This window comes from Diabrotica undecimpunctata, chromosome 2 (genome assembly GCF_040954645.1).
Source record: "Diabrotica undecimpunctata isolate CICGRU chromosome 2, icDiaUnde3, whole genome shotgun sequence".
In the NCBI taxonomy this organism is placed as follows: Eukaryota; Metazoa; Arthropoda; class Insecta; order Coleoptera; family Chrysomelidae; genus Diabrotica; species Diabrotica undecimpunctata.
Genome location: NC_092804.1, coordinates 6914308 through 6937307, shown reverse-complemented (window position 1 = coordinate 6937307; position 23000 = coordinate 6914308). Strand labels below are relative to the sequence as shown.

Here is a 23000-nt window from a genome sequence, read left to right as displayed (position 1 = left end):
TAACAAAATATATTTCATTACACTAACAAAAAGCGTGACCGAAAGGGTTAATCTAATTTTATTTATTGTAACTAAAAAAATTATGATTTTATTTAAAATTGAATTTTTTGTAAGAAATTTCTATTTTTTTTATTTTTCAAAGTTTCCAGTAAATATAGCTTTGCTCACTTTTGAGTAATTTATTTAAAATTTCAAAATACGTACTGATTTATGATTTTCTGTAATTAAATGATGGGCTTTGTGTTTACCCATACTTGTTTGACACTTATACCTGTCTGACTTATATATAACTGGCGTGTGCAACAAGTAATTTTATGTAAGTATATCTACAACTTTTGGAAATAACGATTTGCGTTTTAACATAACTAAATGTTTGAAAATTATCTTTATATGTTTACCTTTTACATTGTAATAGATGAACTTTTGTGAATCTAAAATTTTTGACTAAAATATTTCGTTTTGTTTTAATTTAAAAGCTGTTAGGAATAAAAAAGTTTTACTGTTTTTTTGAGCCACTCTCATAGTAAAGCCTTTAAACTCGTAATAATTTCGATACAAAAAGTTGCTAAGTCTTATCTAATTATGGTGTAAATGTGAAGATATCACGTGTAACCGTTGTAAATCACAGAAAGGCACCGGTAGATAAAATGTGAGCATTGGGACGGATGAATCGGTTAACTCCTGAACTCATACGGTTGTCTCCCGATCCACATGTATATATTCTACAGGAGGAGTCTTGTGTCAAGAACTTATACTAGAATTCAATAATTTAGGACCAGTGAGTAACTTTTTTTTAGCCAGCCTTCGTCTCCGTCGAGCGCGTGACCTGTGCAACGTTAAGCAAACTAAAAGAATGATTGAAGATATCACAGCTGTTGCTGCAGCCATAGCACTCAGTGGTAGAGAATTTAGTAGCTTCGAAGTGGCGCCGCAATGGCTTTCGGATTCATCGTAACCAGACGGACAGTGGTCTTTTCCGTCACACCAGAGGGAAGAACTTATGCAAGCATCTAACTCAGGGCATTTGTGAGCGCATTCCAAGTCAGTTTCATTACTGCTAGCGTTTATGGGAACTTGCAGTTGGTGAAGGAGCGATGATCGAGACCTGGAGATTTCTAACCAACTAAAAGCTGCTTCTCCACTCTCAGATCCTATCCAGTCAATCAAGAAATTAGGAGGTCGTTGAACAATATGAGCTTGGGCTTCCCCCCACCATTCTTCGCTGAATACGTGAACAGCTAAAGGACGAGTGCCTGGTTCCGCTGGACATACTACTCGTACTAATTTTGGAGGACGTCCTGAATATATCATAATGCGATTCGAAGTGGGACAGCGAAATGATTCTTCTAGTCGGGGTTTTAAGGGTAGAAAAGCTCCCCAACTTAACAAAAATAAACTTCTATTATATCGCGCCTCTACGATCCAAGGCATGCCTTGGCATAAACTGTCGTCATTATCAGAGGGAGGAGAATGCAACTGCACGTCGCCTCCATATCCCCTAAGCCTCTGTTTTCTTGGACATTCATCCATTTTTATTATTTCAAACAGAATATGGAAATGTATAAAAGTAAAGTCTTCGGTTATGTTCATATCTTTGGCAGTAAATTGGAGTTCTAGGACTCTAGAGGCAGAAATGAATACCAACGGTTTGTTTGAAAGTGTTACATTATCACAGATACAAGTTTTATGAATTCTAATATCGTCCCAAGGCTTTTCAAATATATTCAGTTCGGCAGTACGAGCTCCTGATGAATACTCACATATCTGTCTCCCCGTATGAGGGTCGTTTACAGTTTCACAAGTAGGATTTACTCCAAAAGAAGCATTATTTAAAATCAATCGCACTCTTTCGTTGACACTAGCTTCGAATCTATAAACGCAGTCTAAGTCTTTCGCACCGCCTCTACCATAAAGGAAGATATTTCGTGGAGATGTTACTTCTCCTACATGTTGATGTTTGAACACTCTGTGACAAGGACCACCTTCAAATCTTTTAGGCCATGGTTCTCCTCCTAACTTAGTATCTACAAATTCATACATTAATTTAAACGATGCTGGATGCAAGGCAGTGCCATCTTCTGTATAATGTCTTATAACTAAACTCTTATCTACTGTCAAGTAACTTTCCTCTCTTGAACAAGGTCTAGTGATTCTAGTATTATTGCTTAACGCGCTATGGTCACACAGTCTGGGAGGTTCGTCACATCTATCTTCTACTAATCTATTTCCATCCCAAATACTTATCCTCGTTGAACAACCATTATTAGACGTATCGTTTCGGAGCAAAGCATGCGCATTCTCTCCAACCAGTAACGCCTTATGGCTGTATGAGATAAAGGCAATCCAAACTAAGTCTTCGGGATATCCGCTAAACTTATAAGTGCAAGTGGTGTTTGGTGGCAAGGAATGCTTAGGACTCAAAAGTTTACCTTTACGGCCTCTACCAGTCCAAATTTCGTCGCTATCGGGACTAGTAGCGTTGATATGAAATACACAGTCTACTTTATGGCGTGAAAAATCTAGCGAATCCGAGTCTACAAAAATAACCTCAACATCTAGTTCAAATCCTCTTAAAGTTGATTGAGATGAAGGCGAATGCAACGGTATACTAAACGGGGACGAATGAAAAGCAACCAACATTTCAGGCCCACGAGAAACAACTCGCGGAAGCCAGTCACCTCCGCAGTATTTTGCTAACACAGCATCATTTGTTGAACCGCCGTCGTAAAAAATCAGATGATCTCTCTCGCCGGTGCAGTCCCTCCAAGCTTTGAGCACTCTTTCAGTTTTATTCAAGCCAGCAACATTGATGGATCTCTTCATCTGCATTTTATGCACAGCTTCTTGCCTCACAGAAATCATAGCATGTTTACAAGTCGGTACAAACTTCTGCCTCAAACTCCAATAACACGAAACATTTCGGGGATACATACCAGGATAATTAGGTGATTGTAATCTACAAGGCTTTCTATAACACTCTTCGAATTGTCTAGTACAATAAGTTCCAGGAGCTATCTGGCCTCTCTCTAAAGGAGACACCGGCGAACCGAACCTAACTATTGCTTCTCTTTTGGAGAAGAACCTATATCTTAGACGAAAAGCAAACGGAATTTCCGCTGAGCCGAACAGTTTGACTGTTACTGTTATTGTTGATGTTTCACTGTAGTAAGCAGCTGGACCAGATGACGTTCCGCACCAGGAGCCTCCAGTGAACGGTCGGCCCAGTTCGCTGAGTTGCATGTAACCATCTGGACAGCCGTCAAGAGCGGAGGCTTCGTATCGACCTACTTTGAATTCGTCGAATATCAACTGAAACAAAATTGAATCATTATAAAAAAAAATCAATCATTCTTATTAAATAAAAAAAAATGCTTTTATATTCTTTTTTTACAGTAGTAACAAGTTATTTACAGTCAATAATTTTGATATAATTCATATGCACTGCATATTTTACGTGGAAACGTTTGTTTGCCAGCAGTTTTACCTTTTTTCCTCAACATTAAAGACAGTTTCATGTTAATTATCAAGGTTATGAAAAGATTGAAAAAGAAAAATAATGATCTTAATGTATTTACCTGGAACGTTCGCATACTTAACGAACCTGGAAACATCCGCACACTGTGTGACATATTAGCACAATATAATGCTGATATTACTGCAATAAAAGAAGCACGATGGACAGGCCATGGCAAAATCCAAAAAGCAAACTACAATATATACTATAGTTGCCATAGAACCAGACATGAATTTGGGACAGCCTTTATAGTCAATAATAAAGTCAAGCACTTGATTATAGATTTTAAGCCGATAAATCCGCGAATGAGCTGCTTAAGGATCAGGGGCAAGTTTTTTAATATTAGCCTTATTAATGTACATGCTCCAACAGAGGACAAGCAAGACGAAGAAAAAGACAATTTCTATGATGAATTAGAAAGAACATATGACAATTGTTCCAGAAATGACATTAAAATAATAATCGGTGATCTGAACCCAAAAATCGGAAGGGAAGAAATATATCTACCTCACATTGGTAAATATCGTCTCCATAATAATACTAATTCGAATGGACACCGAGCAGTCACCTTCGCAGCCTCAAAGAACATGATCGTAGGAAGCACATGTTTTCTACACAAAAAAATACATATGGGGACTTAGACCTCGCCTGATGGATTAACGAACAACTAAATTGATCATGTGATCATAGATACTAGACACTTCTCCAACCTTATGGATGTCCGCACCTATCGAGGCGCCAATATTGATTCAGATCATTTTCTAGTTGGCACAAGAATTCGGGCTAGAATCTCAAATGCGAAGAAGGAGAGATGTACCAAAACAAGGCGCCTTAATATTGAACATATGAGAAGCAGAAACTTAAGCCAAAAAACAAAAATAACCATATACAAAACCCTTATACAACCAGTGTTGACATATGGGTCGGAAGCATGGACCATTTCCAAGGCAGATGAAAATCTCCTGCTTATATTTGAACGAAGGATACTGAAAAGAATATTTGTGGCATCTGTGAAAATGGTGTTTGGAGAAGGAGGTACACAGATATAAACATATATTTGGTGGTAAAGACGTAGTATCCTTTATAAAAATAGGAAGACTAAGTTGGGCAGGACATCTGGCAAGATAACAGCAGAACAACCCTCCTAGAAGAATCCTTATGTCACAACCTGTGGGAAGTAGAAAAAGGGGTAAACCAAAACTCAGATGGAGGGATGGTGTAGATGAGGATGGTAGACAAATAGGCGCAGAAAACTGGCAACAGTTGGCAATGGATAGAACTGACTGGCGTAATAGACTTGGGAAGGTCGAGGCTCTTTTATAGGGCTGTAGCACCAATGATGATGATGATGATGAAAAGATTTAGATTTTTGAAACATATTTTTATTTTATATTTTCCTGTACAATATTTGATACAACCAGATTAGTTGTTACCGCTAATTTAATGCGGTTCTAAGAAGTGATTCGAGAGATTAACATAAGCGTAGACATTTATTGAATCCCTCATAGCCTATACTTACCTTCTTCTTCTTAAGGTGCCATCTCCACGACGGAGGTTGGCAATCATCTTGGCTATTCTGAGCTTAGATGCTGCCGCTCTGAATAGTTCGATTGATGTACATCCGTACCATTCCCTCAAGTTGCGCAACCATGAGATTCTTCTCCTTCCTACACTTCTCTTGTCCTGGATTTTTCCTTGTATATTTAATTAAAGTGTGTTGCATCTGTCTTTACGCATAACATGCCCCAGGTATTGCAGCTTTCATGTCTTGATGGTTTCCAACATTTACATTCTTTTGTGGACTCTTCTCATGACTTCGTTGTTTGGTACATGCTCAGTCTATGATATCTTCAGGATTCTTTCATACACCCACAGTTCAAATGCTTCCTTCACACTTCAAACTTTTTAGTAGTCGACGCGTTAAGTGTCCATGCTTGTCTCCCGTAAAGCAAAGTCAAGGAAATATAACACCTTGCCAGTCTAGCTCTCAAGTCTAATTTCAGTTCTCTTGAACAAAGTACCTTTCTCATTGTATTGAAGTTTGTTCGTGCTTTCTTTATTCGAACTTAGATTTCTTTGGAGTAATCGTTTGTGTGATTAATTATTGTGCCAAGATAATTATAGTTTTTAACTATTATGTCAGGCTTTCATTAATATTTTGGGTTTTTGATATCCTCATAAATTTGGTTTTCTTGGTGTTTATTGATAATCCATATTCCTCTCCATACTCAACTATCTTGTTCATTAGCTTTTGGAGGTCTCGGAGGTTGTCTGTTATTATGATAGTATCGTCCGCATATCTAATGTTGTTAATTGGTGTTCCATTGACCTTGATTCCTGCTGTTTCTCCCTCAAGAGCTCTTTTCATAATTTCTTCAGAGTATGCATTGAATAGTAGTGGTGACAACACACACCCCTGTCGCACTCCTCTTTTAATTTCGAACTCTTCTGATGTGTGTTCAATAATACGTATGTGTGCCTGCTGTTTATAATATAGATTTGTTATAATTCGAAGGTCATTGTATTGTAATTGTTTTGCTTTGAGGACGTCCATAAGCTTTTTGTAGAGGACTTTATCGAAAGCCTTGTTGTAATCTATAAAACAGACGTACATATCTTGGTTCACATGCAAGCATCTCTGGATTAGTACGTTGAATGCAAAGAGAGCTTCACGGGAACCTACGCCTCTACGGAATCCAAATTGGGTTTCTTCAATATCCATTTCAAGTATTTGGTAAATGCGTTTATGGATGATCTTTAAAAACATTTTAGACATCAGGTTTATGGTGCGGTAATCGGTGCATTCTCTAGCATTTTTCTTTTTGGGAGACAAATAAATGTTGAAGTCAACCATTTATTGAGTATGTCACCCGACTGATAAATTTTATTAAAGAGCTTAAGAGGACATCCCTGTACTCATTTTCTATTATTTTTAAGATATCAATAGGCAGTCGATCTGGCTCTGGGCTTTTTCCGTTTCTGGTGTTCTTTAGTGTATACTGTTCTTTGTTTGTTCTTTGTTCTTTGTATATTTGTCTTTGTTCTTGGCTTGTCCTCTTTGGGCCATTTTGCAGAGTATTTCGTCGGTCTACCAGTTGTCTCTCTTTCTTATCGGTTAATTTAATATCTTTTTGCATTGTTGGTTTATATCGTAGATGTTAGTATCTAATTTATCAAAGTTTTCGTATATTTTATGTTGGAGCTTGTTATTTATATCAGCTTCTTTCAGTTTTCTTACATCTAATTTAGACGTTCTTGGGGGTTTTCTAATACATTTAAGCTTAAGCGTGACATTAGCAATTAGTGGGTTATGGCCTGATGTGGCAACTGCTCCTGGATATGTTTTAACTGATTTGATGGTGTTACGATATCTCTCTTTATTCATTATATAATTGATTTGGTTTCTTATCACTTTTTCCGGTTTATCTGCTGATGAGCGCCATGTATATAACCGTCCCGTAGGTAATTTAAAGAACGTGTTTGTGATTATTAGACTTTGTTCTTGGCAGAATTGTATTAGACGATCTCCTCTATCGTTACGTTCCCCTAGTCCTTGATCTTTCAATATTGTTCCAGCTCTTCCCTTACCGACTTTTGCATTGAAATCGCCCACAACTACCGCGATTTTCCTATTCTTTGTCATTTTCAGTGCATCTTTAATTTGTTGGTAGAACGTTTCTACTTCATCTTCTGTTGCATCCGTCGTTGGCGCATATACTTGGATCAAATTTAGTTTTGTTTTCCACAAGAAAACAAAGTTCCTGTATTTGGCTGTATACCATATATTAAAAATTTTGAATAAAATCCTTTATAAAAAGGTTTATAAAAAACCCAGTTGGGCTATGTTGCATTGACAAAACGTTTTCGGAATAAATATTCCATCATCAGTGTCCTAAAATAGTATTTAACCACTTAATTAAAAAGAACATGAAAAGATTTAAGTTTTGACTAAGGTTAATGTAAAAGTGTGGTTAATACTTACAAGTTAATACATGGATGTAGCCACTAAATATGTGGGTAAAAACCCTTTAAAAATTATTAAATAAGATTTGATCTTATTAGTTTTGTTAGTTTGATGTGTTTGATGTGTTTGATGTGTTGATTAGTTTTGTGTGTTATGTCCTTATTTGTAGTAGCATCACTGTTTCTGAGATTGGGACAAACTCTCTATTGACTTGTTGACCTCTATATCGACAATAATTGCTACTCCACGTCTACGCTGATTGTCAATGTTTCCCAAGTAATATAAGGTACCGGTTTCTGTCGAAAGGTATCCTGAGTTAGGCCACCATGTTACGCTTAGACCTAATATATTTATATTCATTCTTCTTATTTCTTGAAGGATTTTACGCATTTTACCAGGTTGATACATGCTTTTGACGTTTATGACCATAGATAAATAATGTAATATGTTTAGGACGTTTTGAACTTTATGCTCAGAGTCAATAAATAAAAATTAACCTAGGTGATCAAAAAAACAAGGTTCAAATACGCCCACTCTGTAGATTTTTTAGAAAAAATTGTCCCATGCAAGTACTGGACTGGGATGTGATTCTAGTATAATCGTTTATAGTTACTTTTAGACCAAAATATGTTAATAGATTTTAAATATCAAAAGAAGGGTCAGATTTAATTTTAATATTTATATTAAAATCACCAAGTATGATCAGTTTGTTGGCTTTACTAAGCAAGGACACAAAACTCTGAACTTTGCTCTACATTATATTCATTTAGATTAAGAGAAGAATACATAAGATTTTCTTTTACATACATTGCAACTCTACCTTGTTTCTTATTTTACCCTACAAAAGAAATTAGCTAATGAAAAGCCGGAGATGATAATTAATTTTGAGTTTTTTAGAAACATTCGAGTGGTAGTTTTTTATTAATGTATTAAATGCTGATTGGTAAATTCTGGATGACTTTATGGTTTTAAAATCTGTGTTACACCTACTTTCTTGCCACTCTTTATCCCGTTTTCTATTCTCCTGTACTTTTTCTTAAACTTCTTATAACCACGACCAGGATTTGTATTGTTCAACGATTTACTGAGATATTTCTATATATTTTAATTGCAGTAAGTAAGATAATAATAATAATAATAATCCCATGAGTTATATAACAAAGTCCAATATCTATGCAGGAAATTTAAACCAATCACACAAACAATAATGGATCAAAACCAGCATATTATAAATGACGAGAAAGGGATTGCGGAGGTATTGAGAAAATATTGTCAAAGTCTATATGCAGATGATCCCCAGAATGCAAATCACGACGAGTTTACTGCAGAGAGAGAACCAAACGTTCTAAAGTCCGAGGTAGAAAAAGCAATCAAAAAGTTAAAAAATAGAGAATCTTCTGGCGCAAACCAGATCACCGCAAAACTTTTAAAAGAGACTGGAGATGTTGGAGTAAATGTTATGCATATGATCTGCAAAAAGATTTGGGAAACCGGAGAGTGGCCCAACGACTGGACAACATCCACTCATCTCTATATTCAAAAAAGGAACTCCACTAGATTGCAGTAACTACAGAACGGTAACCCTAATATCCCATGTAATTAAGGTTCTACTTCATGTAATACATGAAAGACTAAAAGCTTTTCTACTGCCTCAGATATCAGAAGAACAAGCGGGATTTGTCACAGAAAAAAAAAACAAGAGAACACATCCTTAATGTCAGACAGCTAATCGAAAAAACTCCTGAATGCAATACTCCTATGCTTATGTGTTTTGTGGATTACACAAAGGCCTTCGATAAAGTCAAATAGCAGCAGCTATGGTTGATACTAGCGGAAATGGGAACACCCCACCACTTAATTCAACTAATTAGAAGTCTATATGAAAATAATAAGTGCACAGTAAAAATAAACAACACCCATTCCGATCATTTTAGAACAGAGGCAGGTGTCAGGCAGAGATGCATAATCTCGCCAACTCTGTTTAATATCTACAGCGAACACATTATGCAAAAGGTACTAGACGGATGGAAGGGTGGAATATCAGTAGGAGGTCAAAAAATCAGTAACTTGAGATATGCTGAAGACACTTTAATAATCGCGGCAAATCAAGAAGAAATGGAAGACGTAATGAGATGTCTGGAGGAGAAAAGCAAAACATATGGACTAAAGCTAAATAGGAGTAAGACAAAGATCATGATAGTAGACAGAGCTTGGAATAATGTTCAACACATTAAAGAAATTGGGGACTTTGAAGTAGTTCATATACCTGGGGTCCTTAATAACAACTGATGGAGGGTGTGACAGAGAGATACGTAGAAGATTGACTATTGCTAGAACAGCTATGATGAAAATGGTAACAATTTGGAAAAATTCTAGCATAACAATACATACAAAACTAAGTCTGGTAAGTTCACTCATTATTCCCATAGCCACACATGCATCCGAAACGTGGACCTTAAAGAAAGCGGATAAAAATAAACTAGATGCTTTTGAAATGTGGGTATACCGCCGCATGTTAAGAATATCCTGGATTGATCATCGCACTAACGTATCGATATTAGAACAACTTAAAGTAAAGGATAGATTGTTAGAAGAATAGGTACGATGGAAAAACTGATAGTCGAGGGTAGAGTGGAAGGAAAGAGACCTAGGAGAAGATCTCCAAGCCGTTGGGTAGATCAAACAAAAATATTGATTAACCAAAGGTTACACGAAGTTGAACAACTAGCCCAGAACAGGGAAGGATGGAGGAAAATCGTGAAAAAAGTGTAAGGGCCTGATGGTGTCACCATATCCCAGAAGGGATTGGGACTGAAGAGGAGGAAGTAAAATAATGCTGATATAATTCATAAACATCATCATCATCATCCAGCCTCAAGAGTCCACTGTTGAACATAGGCCTCTTCCTCATGTTTCCAACCCCATCTATTTTGCGCCGCTCTCATCCAGTTTTTATTGAGTCTTCTTAAATCGTCAGTCCATCTTGTAGGTGGTCGACCGACGCTTCTCTTGTCTTCCCTTGGCCTCCATTCCAATAGCCTCTTTGTCCATCGCCCATCTGTCATTCTGGCTATGTGTCCTACCCATCTCCCTGACTATCTTCTCGATGATGTCAGTCACTCCGGTTCTTCTCCTGATGTCTTCGTTGGTTATTCTGTCTCGCAGAGTTATTCCTAATATGGACCACTCCATTCTTCTCTGCGTGACTCTCAGTTTGGTAGCTGCTGCTTTTGTTAAGGTAAGTGTTTCTGCTCCGTACGTCAAGACTGGGAGGACGCACTGATCAAATACCTTTCTCTTTAGGCATGTGGGCAGCTCACCTTTAAAAGTTTCTCTCAGTTTTCCAAATGCTGCCCACCCAAGGCCGATTCTTCTCTTCAGTTCATGAGTCTGGTTATCCCTGCCAATCATAATTTCATGTCCCAGGTATTTATATCTATCTACGAGTTCTATTTCTTTCCCACCAATACTGATGTTCTGGTTGGGTACCAAATTGGTCAAGATTTTTGTTTTCGAGATATTTATATCTAAACCTACACTTTTTGTAGCCACAATGAGTTCCTGTACCATCTCTCTTGCCATACCTAGATCTTCAGCTATTATAAGTATATCATCGGCGAAACGTAAGTTGTTTAAATATTCTCCATCTATTTTTATTCCCTTTGTCATCCAATCCAAATTCTTAAAAGCATGTTCTAGCACCGTATTAAAAAGTTTAGGTGACATTGGGTCTCCTTGTCTAACAGCTTGTTGCTTGCAGATATATTTTGTATAATAATTTAGTATATCTATAATCTAGCCTGCATTCTTTAAGCGCCTGTAATATTTTGCTTAGCTCAACTGTGTCAAAGGCTTTGTGAAAATCGATAAATATTAGAACTAGAGGTTTATTGTATTCCACTGCTTTCTCTATTAGGGTTTTTATACTTTGTAGATGGTCATTTGTTCCGTAACTTTTTCGGAATCCTGTCTGTTTCCTTGGTTGATAAGTCTCTAATTTTCTTTCCATTCTCTTAACTAGTATTCGCGTAAACAACTTATATATATGGCTGAGGAGTCTAATCGGTCTGTAATTCTCTAAATTTGCTTTGTCTCCTGCTTTGTGTAATAGAATCATAGTAGCGTTGTTCCAGTCTGTTGGAATATTGGCGCTGTGAAGGCAGATATTGAAAAGTTGTTTAATTTTTTCAAGTAATACATCCCCTCCAATTTTTAGTGCTTCTGATACTATTCCATCTTCACCCGGGGTTCGATTATTTTTCATTTTCTTCAGGGCTTCTTTGATTTCTGATTTTGTTATATCGGGCATTAAATCTGATCCTTGGTTTAATACTCCAGTTTTTAGTGTTTTTTACACTAAAAAAAAAAAAAATCATAAACAAGTAAATAACATTAATATTTATGATAAAAATCAAACAGTGAGCTTTAAATTATTTACACAACAGTATTGTTCTATATGTAATATATCGTAGAACATTTTATTTCCGATTTCTACAGAAATCTCCGATTTAAATCGGCAATTTTTGCCCATCTTATCGTCGAGACTGTGTAAAATTGTTCCAAAACTATTATTATATTGGTGCTCGGCGAAGTCGTCACACAGCCACTGAACAAGTTATTAAACTCCTGCTGCTTATACTGAAAAGCTACCAAAGAAGCTAAGAATTACTTTTAATAATTCGAGCATGAAAAGAATACTGAGAATATTCGAAGCGCGAACAAAAGAAAAAGTAAACAAATCGAGATCGATATTAACAAATAGAAAATTTTCCTGCTTCCTCTTCGGCGCGAGATTCGCACGTCAGTTGGTTTTTGTAAAACGTGTTATTATGGATTTTTTAGGATTGTGTAGGTATTCGTTAGATATCTCAGATATTTAATGAATACAATTTTATATACTTTTCTGACACTTTTTTTCATATATCAAACATGTAATCTAAATATATGCAAAATATATTACTTATAATATATCTGTACTTTGGTAGAAAAAGAGCCAATGTCCAAAATGTGCTATAATAAGTTAACACCACTAGTAGAAATAGGTCAATTTAATACATTTATCAAAAAACAGTTGTTTTTCTAACCTGAAAAAATTTACCAGGCTATGGTGTGATGTTTTGCATTTCTTGCTAAGAGTATATTATTGTACAATAGTACAATATGAGTAAAAGAACTCTAACAGTACTAGAAAACTGTAGATTGTTTTCTAAAAATGGTAAGTTATTACTGTTATTTGTAAAAATACAAATTATTATTTGATTTATTTTAGTTAGCGAAGGTGCTAGTACAAGTAAATTAACGCCCGCAAGTTGTCTCTCCCCTGACTTAGATTGTACCGTCAATAATAATATGTATAATACCATTACGTCCTTTAACTCCTAGTAAATGGGTAAGTAAATAAACTATTTGTGTACCTTCTTAGTTGTTTGTTAATAATTTACTTTTCTATTTTGTGTGGAAAATTCATGATTCACGTTTTAGGTATTTTCTAACAAGGAAGAATTTTTTGGAGAGCAAAGTACTAAAGAAATAACAACACTAAAGGAAATTCCCTTTAAGGAAATAATTTAATTCATAAAATTTATTGGTTACAAAAAAGCTTTTGTTGGTAGGTAGGTAAATTATTATTTACCTACTGACAAAAACTTCCCATGGCAAACTACCTATACGTTAGGTAACATGTTGATTTTTTCAGTCCCATTGTGGCCTAGAAAAAATAGAGCATGTTCCTGAGAGTGATGATGATTCATTTCGAGACCCTGATTATGTGCCATCAGATATTTCAGGTGGTACAGAATACTCGGTTACAGCAGGTTTTAAGATAATTGATAATGAAATGTTACAAGATAAAAAAGAAAAGACACCAGGAAAAGATAGGACCAGGAAGCGAATGAGGAATAGTAAATACTGGAAGGAAAATAAAAGAAGAGAACTGAAAGAAAAACGGAAAGAGTATGTATCTAAAAAAGGAGTTACTAAAAAGGAAAAGCAAATGAAACGTCCATGTGATTGTCGAAAAAAATGTTATCAAAAATTTACTGAAGAACAAAGAAAAAGATTGTTTGAAGATTTTTATAATTTATCAAAAGATGGACAAGATCAGTATATAGCAGAAACCGTCAAAGAAACGATAAAAGGAAGAACAAGAATTAGAAAGGAAAGTGAAAAGCCTGACGGCATTAGCCGGAGGAAAGTTACCATAAGTTATTTTTTAACTACTGATGAAAACGAGTCTATTGAAATATGTCAAGCGATTTATATTCAAACGTTTGATTTAACTTAAAAAAGTACGGACAATTGTCGAGAAAAAAGAACTAGTCAATCTAATATCTGCCCAATGGTTGGCAGAGGAAACCATTCCAAACATTATAAAATCCAGGAAGATAGCAAAGATGTGATTAGGAAGCATATCAATAGTTTTCCGGCGTATAATAGTCACTATTTCCGGGAACGTAATTCCAAAAAATACCTAAGTCCCGATCTTTCAGTGAAACAAATGTATCGACTTTATTGTGAATATTGCAGAAATAATAATATACACCATGAAAAGAAGTCAATGTATAGAAAAATATTCAATGAAGAATTTAATCTTTCTTTTCACGGACCTGCAAATGACACTTGTGCTAAGTGTGACCAGTTTAATGTAAGTCTAACAAGTATGGAAAATAAGCAACTAACTCAAGAAGAAGAAGAGGAACAGGGAAAGCTTTTACTTTAGAGGGAAAACATGTAGATTTTGCTGAGAGTGCTTATGAGCAAAAGCCGTTAGACAAACAACGGAGGAAAATAGACCAAACATTTGTGGTTGCTTCTTTTGACTTAGAAAAATGTCTACAACCGCATACCTCCGGAACGGTGTTTTGTTTTATAAAAGGCAACTATGGACCTACAACTTAACACTGTTTGAGACTACTACAGCGTGGCTGGTCGTGGTAAGCAAAAAATAGCTTCAAGAATAAGAAAATTCATTTTGTCGCTACCAATGGAAGTAGAAATGCTTCATTTGTACAGTGATTCATGTTCTGGCCAAAAAAGAAACATTTTTGTGTCCACAATAATATTGTTAGTGATGCATGAAATGAAGAAAATAGGAAAAAGTTTGAAAGAGGTACATCATAAAGTTATGGAACCTGGCCACATCCATATGGAGGCCGACACAATAGAGATGGAACAAAAAGATTTTTTAAATTTTAGTAGCGTACTATCAGGAAAATTAGTACATCGTAAAAGGAATGATGATGGGGAAGCTGTACCATGGATGCAAATAAAGTGGTTAAAATACACCCAAGAACACGAGTTCCAATGTTTTTACAAAAAAAGTTTTGCAGATGATGAAGCTTTAAAAAAATTGATTTAAGGAGGGGTTCTACCAGATATCGAAAAAACGAAATAGAAATTGAGCAACCAGAACCCATTAATTCAGAACGACTGTGATTTTTTCATGTGGGCCATATAAAAGACCTTGTATACCAGAAGCCTCTAACAACGCCAGATGATATGAAAAATTTAATGAAAGAAGCTTTTAATAAAATTGAGTTACAAATGTTAAGAAATGTGGCTCGGTCATTTGAATATCGGTTGCAAACTTGTATAGACGTTAAAGGTGGACATTTTGAACATTTATTTTAGACTTATTTCCTTATTATCACATTAATTATTATATTTATTACATATTATTATGGTTTATATTTTTTGTTAATTACTTATTGAGTAACAATAATTTTGTTATATTATCACTAAATATTCAATACTTATTTCTACTTACAAAAATTGAATATACTTCCGAAATTTGAAGAAAACTAAAAATATCTCGGAAAGTAATGATTGTACGTATAAAAATGCTATATAAAAATGAAAGAGTATCATAATTACAATATTTCTAAAAAATAAAATATACGGTGATCCATTTAAAAAAATTGAGAAAATCGTAATTTTATTTTGTAGTTCACCCTGTATACAAATTTTAGTCAATGATTTCAAATAAACTAAATTTAAAAACTACAATATACTGTTTACTTTGTTATATAAAATAAATAATTGTTTATGCATTACTCTTTATAATACATGGTGTTGATTTCATGGGAATTTCGAAATAAAAATGATCATAACTTGTTAAATACTCTGTATAGTAATGCAAAGCACAATATTATAATAACAAAAATTATGAGAGGGATATAAATATGAAAAAATATATAGGGTGTCCCATTTAAAAAGTGTATGTTTACTAGACCATGTAGTTATTAATCACCCTGTAGAATTCACATATTTCCAAGTATGGAGAATATCATTGCCTACATTTTTTCTAAATAAGTTTTTTGGATATCACAATAGAGTTATCGACTGATGTCACACTAAAAACTCACCCTGTATATACAAAATTCACGTTCTCATTGGTACACTATGAGCAAACGCGTCAAACACATCGATATACTATCAAAAAATTTGACAAACACGTGAATATGACAAATAATTTGATCGTTTAGAAAGCCGCAAGCCCTCATCTCTTTCAGTATTGCTCCACCACTGGTCGATCAGGCACGAGCAGAGCGAATGAGTATCAGCCACCTGTCCCCACTTGTCTCTGACCGTTTTTTAAAATTTTAAAATAGCCAATTCAGAAAGTTGTAATATTAATTTAATTAAACAAAAATTAGGTATAGCAAAATAGTTATTTATTTACAAATCTTATAAAAATCGGCCTAAATCTTTAATATTGCATTCAAAGTTGGATCTTGTGATTAATAAAATCTCAAAATTTCAGAGCAATCCATACAAAAATCATCCATTCATGCAAAAACTTGGTGTTAGTCAAATAAATAAGAAACTGGTTTTTAACTACTTTTACTGACCAGTAAAACTGGATTGTCGTTCGTAAATTTTTATTGGTGAACCGATAGTTTTGAGTGTTATTGGTCACACCACTAACAAATAACTGCTGAATGTATTGTTTTTTTTTAGGTTTGTAAGTAAGGCTTGAATATTATTCGATAAAATTGTAAACCGATAAAGGAAAAAGGCCACTTAGTTATAGGTACTTAGTAAAATGGGGAGCAGGTTTTTAACACAACTTATTTGTTAAACCAGACTTAAGTTTTTATATTTTTATTGGTGAATTGTTTGTTTTGGGCAAGACTGTTTTTTACTGGTTAGACCACTGTCGAATAATTGCTGAATGTATTGTTTTTTATAGGTGTGTGAGTATCGCTTGAATTTTATTCGATAAAACGATAAACCAATTAAGAAAGAAAGGGCGTGTAACTTACTTATACTTATTGTGAAGCAGGTTTTTTATTCCTGTTACAGGTAAAACCACATTTAAGTGTTTACATTCTTATTGGCAAATGGATAGTTGTGGGTAGGACTGTGTGTTACAGTTCAGACCACTGTCGAATAACTGCTTAATTTAATGTTTTTTGAAATTATGTGAGTAACGCTTGAATATTATTCGATAAAAATGTAAACCAATAAAGAAAGAAAGGGTGTATAATAGTAAATTAGTAAGTAATAATATAACTTTCCTGAGAGGTGTATAGGCAGAGCAGGACCAACTGTTTGGCCACCGCAATCACCGGAATTCTCCAAAATTGATTTTTTCATGTATGGCTATATGAAAGATCTTGTATACCAGAAGCCTCCAACAACGCCAGATGATATGTAAAATAGAATAAGAGATGCTTTGTATAGACGTTGAAGGTGAACATTTTGAACATTTACTTTAGACTTATTTCCTTAATAGGTATATCACATTGACTGTTACATTCATTGCATATTGTTATGGTTTATAGTTTTTGCAAGTGTAATTTTATCTGGGATAGGTATCGGCGAAATATGATCCAGGAGTTTCCCAGGGGTTGTTTGACATTTTTTTGTTGACATTGTTAGTCAGATCTGGTGCTTCTGATGCAGAATACATGATATCCTGTGGATTTCCGTACAGTTCAGTTGTAATGAAGTTTGTCTACGTTCATGTTCCTGATCTTCATCTACTTCTGCTGTTGGTTTTTCTGAGGAATTCATGGTTTCCTGCCAGTGCGAACAACCTGGTTGAGGTAAAGTTTGAACCCCGGTTTTGAACCGGGGATCTCTCGATCTGTTGTCAAATACTGTATCACTAAGCTATATCCGATGTTACTGTTATACGCGTTGGAAAAGGCCTTCACCATATCGCCCTTGCCCAAGTTCACCATTTCTCCCATTTACCATGGGTGAAATGGTGAATAGCACAGCAAGAAGTTCACAATGTTAAAGGCAAAGGTTTCTAGGTTATGTTGTATATAAGAAGGCAGAATATATCGAAAAATACCTAGTGGACTAAGCTTCCTTAAGCAACGTCTACTAATGGAAACAGGAACTGGAAACAGTTTTGCACAAATTACTTCTTCTTCTTCTTGTGCCACTCCTATCGGAGATTGTAAATAATCAAGGCTATCCTGACCTTGTTTATAGCTGACCTAAAGAGTTCATTAGTGGTATAGCCAAGCCACTTTCTCAAATTACGCAACCATGACATTCTTTACGGCCTGGACAAATTACTTAGGGTTTTTAAAACAGGGTTGGTTTTCACAACGTGCTCGCTGCATAAATGATAATAAACTGTCGGCATATAGATTTACGGAGACATCCGTGTACCGGAAAATGAAATAAAGCGTTTTACCATTTCACCATATCACTCTGAATTACCCTATATGGTTTTAATTAAATGACGCAATTTATTTAGGCAATTAGTACCCTTTTGATATAACAGATCATTGAGTGCATTCATTCTCCAAGGAACAAGAAGCATTTTAAATAACATCAGATATTTATCACCTAATTCTAAGCGTGTATTATACAAAAACAGAAACTTATTATCGGAGAAATAACCTTAATACATACCTGAATTATGTCACCATGGTTTTGTCCGTTGGCAGTGAATGTGAGGTGGCAGAGAAACGGATATCTCGCTTCCGAAAGTTTCAGAACTTTCAGATCGTAAGTTTTGCTCACATCTCCATAATATGTCCGGTTACAAACTAAAAAAACAACATTGTGTGAGAGGAAGAAGCTTATGTATACATATTTGGAAGTTAAATTAAGTTTGTGTCCGGTAATATATTATTTGATGTGGTAGGTGACATGGTTTAAGTATTGAGGATGTATGGATTTTACAAAATTTTGAATATTAACCATGTTCTAGAAACTTTGTAGCGCCAATATGGTATTATTGTGCCAGTATAAAAAACCGTATCAAAATATTAACAATTGCTACGTTAATAACATTTTATTCAATTTTACATTTATATTAAGAATGATCAATATATACGCTTGTTCAATTATAACTTATTTAGCTCGTTCGGCCTACTCAAGCCAATCTGTTTATTTTAGTTGTATAATTTTAATGTCTACCCTTTATCAGAATTCCAAAGATTAAAATCGCTATCTCTACCAACCACCTCATATACCTATTTTTCCAGCAGTGGCTTGGTGGCTTCACTCATGTCGCTGCTCTTTATTTAAAAACCAACTTGTTTGAAAGTGCTACCAGTGTAAAGCGCTCATCAGTATGCAGTTACAACACAATTAGTTTGGGACTCTAGATGTCCGAATACATAATTAGAGCATTTACGATTCGCCGATCATACATTTCGACAAACTAACAACTCGTGGAATTCGTTCGGAATTTGGAACAGATTTCAATAAAGTCACTACGCATCTGTTGAAATCTGGATATGTGCTGACATATTAATGTCGCTTAGAAAATTATTGAACTGGATTAAATTTATTTGTAAAGAAATATTTTGATAAAGAAATCAATAGTCTAAGCAATATTTTCTCCAGAATCTTTTAATTTGACTTCTCTTCCTTCTACCTATGGATTTCTCTGTATTATTGTTTAATCCAGTTATTATCAGTGGCTTTTCTTGCATATCCATACCATATATATGACTATGATAATATTCTGTTACTTGTTACTTGTCACCTTTATGGCATCTTGTGGGTGGGTGTTTGATGGTGGGCACAATACAGTCGGGCTTGTATTTCTTCACGATGTCTTCCGCTGTGAGCCTTACGCTTTGGATCCAAACTGACGATAGACGCAATTTTCTGTTTTGTATTCCTTACAGAACTTCTTGATACTCCTACCATTGCTGCTATTTCATTTTGAGATATTTGTTCAGCTTTTAGGAGTCCAAATACCTGACCTACTTGTTTTTGTGAAAGATCAGCACTTTTCCCTATCTAAAAATGTATGATACCCTTAATTATATCAATTCACTGCATATGTTTATAATCTAAAAAATAATAAAAAAAAAAAAAGATAAATCACTCACCTCTGCAATAAAATTTCAGGTCAAAACCGTTTAGAAATCCAATGTTCACAGACATTATTTGAGGTTATAAAATGCAAACAAATGAGCACAAAAGAGGTTAGTCTTTGTATGTGGGTATATTTTATTTTATAAAAACCCTTAAAAGGGCAACATTACAAGCACGAACGTTTTCGGAACAACTGTTCCATCATCAGGTTAAAATGCAGGTTAACATGCCTGAGCCACCAAAATATTTGGGTAAAAACCCTTTAAATTGAAAAATGTTACCGAAGAATGTACATGATGTTTATAATATTATGTGATGTTTAATATTTTAATTAGATTTTACTTCAGGTAACATACAGCCATGCTTAAATGAGTTCCAGTGTCCGGAGAGTAAACCTCTTCAAACGGACTACGGTTGGCAACCTGCATTTTAACCTGATGATGGAACAGTTGTTCCGAAAACGTTCGTGCTTGTAATGTTGCCCTTTTAAGGGTTTTTATAAAATAAAATATACCCACATACAAAGACTAACCTCTTTTGTTATACGTGGTATACAGCCAGCTACAGGAATTATTTTCCTTGTGGATTTTAAATGAGCACAAAGATTTGCCAACACTTATTGATAAAAATACAACAATTTCTTATAAACAATTTTGTGAAATAGTTGGCAATGACAAAATTAAACAGCTATGTCGAAATAATTGTAAAGCTTAATAATAAATATATATATCGAGATAATATACGCAATCTCTGCAATAAAATTTCAGGTCAAAACCGTTTAGAATTCAAATGTTCACAGACATTCATCATCATCATCTTTGGCTTGACAATCCTCTGTGGATCTTGGCCTGCTCTAAGATTCGTCGCCATTCTGTTCAGTTTCTGGCAACATGTTGCCATCTTCTGATTTTTAATATCCGTTAGTCGGTTTCAACTCCATCTAACCACCTAATTCGCGTTCGGTCTTTGCTTCTTCTTCCTACAGGTGTTCCTATGGTTAGCTTTTTAGCAATCATATTATATATTCTGGCATTCGTATTATGTATCCAGTCCATCTAAGTCGCTGTGTTTTAATGAACGTTATGACATCTCGCTCATCAATGAGCTGATACAATTCAAAATTATATCTTCTGCGCCACTGCCCTTGGTCGTTTATAGCTCCAAATATTTTGCGGAGTATTTTACGCTCAAATATTCCTAAAAGTCTTTCATCTTTCTGCGTTAGAGTCCATGTTTCTGCTCCATATGTGAGGACCGGCCTCAGCAATGTTTTGTATATAATAATTTTAGTTCTTCTTTGAATGTTTCTTGAGTGGAAATGCTTTTGGAGTCCATAGTATGCCCTATTTGTAAGATTTATTCGTCTTTTGTCACAGACATTATTTGAGGTTATAAAATGCACACTAGTTGACAGGACGCAATGCTGCCTAAAAATAGCGGATAGGGTGGTGTTGCCAACGTTAAAATGGTACAATAATGTTACCATGCTATATTAAATTCAACTATTAAGCCAATAAACATTCTCTAGACTCATAATAATCCAAATAGACTATGTAATAGAAAAAGATACAGAATTATGTCAGTGAAAATGCGAGTGTCGACATAAGATCAGATCACAACCCAGTAGTGACCAAAATTAGGCTCAAAATGAAAATAATAAAACAAAGAACAACAGATGCACACATCGATAGAAGTAAATTAAGAATCGATCGCACTCATGAGACTACGCCTGACAGATGAAATCAAAAATCGATTAAAGAATGTTAAAAAAAATGAGACATTCTGCATGATACGGAAACAGATACAAAATAGTTATTAATAATGACAGAAGTAAATAAAAGTCAAAAAAAATTCAAACAACAACCACTTATAAAAAGAAATAATCGATGACGAAGAAAATTTTAGATTTAATGGGAGAAAGACGTCAACATAAAAACAAAGTTAATCAAAAGTACAAAAAAGTGGATCAACAAATAAAATACAAAATTAAGCAAGCAAAAAAAGGAAGATTAAAAGAACTATGCGCAAAAATACATGGCAGTTTTTAAACAAACAAAAAAATTAATGAATTAACTAACAACAATAGAAAAAGAAAACCGGAAATAGTGGAAGATAAAAATGTGAAACTAGTGTTGAATACTGAAGAAAAATTAAAGAGATGGATATAATATATCAATGAGTTGTTTAAAGAAAATAAAGCAGCAAATAAAATGGCATTTAAAACAGCAAAAATGGCAAAGCAGTAGGTCCAGACCAAATCACAGTAGAAAGCTTAAAATGCATAAATGATGAAACCTTAGACATTTTAGTAGACTTGTTTAACTCTACCTGATTTTATTCTTATTTCTTTTCTATTGTTACAGGGATTTCATTGCATATTGGACTGGGAAGCCCTGTATGCTTGTCTTCTCCTACCGGATCTTGGTGTCCGAGGACTATGATCAATATACCTTTTCTTATCAATGTCAGTGCCATTATCAATAAACTAGCGAATAATGATGGAGGTTTCCCGTTGCATTCCCCATCGCAGTACCACAACTATTTACATCACTTCAGTCATGCTTGTGGTAGTCCAGTTTTAAGCCGATTCAAGATAATTTCCTCTGTGCCTTAAGCTGGTACTGATGATCGCTGCTGCCCTTCATCAGTAAGGGATAGGAAAAGGGTAAGATGGGACTTGTTTTCTCTCAGTGGGTAAAGCATGGCTCGCGTGGGTACGGTAGCTTCTCTGAAGTAGACCTATTCCCTACTGGGATTGTAGAAAAGTGTCTACTTGCTAACCTTATAATCTGTTCTTAAGAAACACTTAAGTATCTTCTCGGAAGATTTTTGTAAGGTTTATGAATCCCATGCTATCAATACAAAGGCCTAAGTATCTTAAAAAAAGATTAAAATGTCCAATCGACATGAAATTTCTTAATTTGTTAATTATTTCAATTAAGATCTACATTTCTGTGTATTCTTTAAACTCAACGTGCATTATTATGTTTTGTACTAATAGCGATAAAAAACTGCATACAAAATTTGATTGTGGTTATGTCTGGCCCATATTAAATGAAATTAGATATCCAAAATCATGCGCCGTGAGTGGTAAAATGCATCCAAAATCACGTACCGTACAAAAATAAAGACACAACAGATTAATCAACAGCTGCATCAGCACATTTCTGCAACTATACAACGAAGCAAATACTTTCATTTTACAAACGCCAATAAAAAACTAAA

The 23000-nt window shown here is 34.8% G+C and overlaps 1 protein-coding gene across 1 annotated transcript in view; it reads right to left on the bottom strand.

Moving 5' to 3' along the window:
• Positions 1 to 467: 467 nt before the first annotated feature.
• Positions 468 to 23000, bottom strand: part of LOC140433158 (uncharacterized) — a 56436-nt gene continuing 33903 nt past the window's right edge. The window contains exons 3-4 of the mRNA XM_072521203.1: positions 18354 to 18490; positions 468 to 3309 (exon numbers count right to left, since the gene is read on the bottom strand). Of these exons, the coding sequence (XP_072377304.1) occupies positions 742 to 3309; positions 18354 to 18490 (2705 nt within the window). The 3' untranslated portion in view covers positions 468 to 741. The remainder of the gene's footprint in view (positions 3310 to 18353; positions 18491 to 23000) is intronic.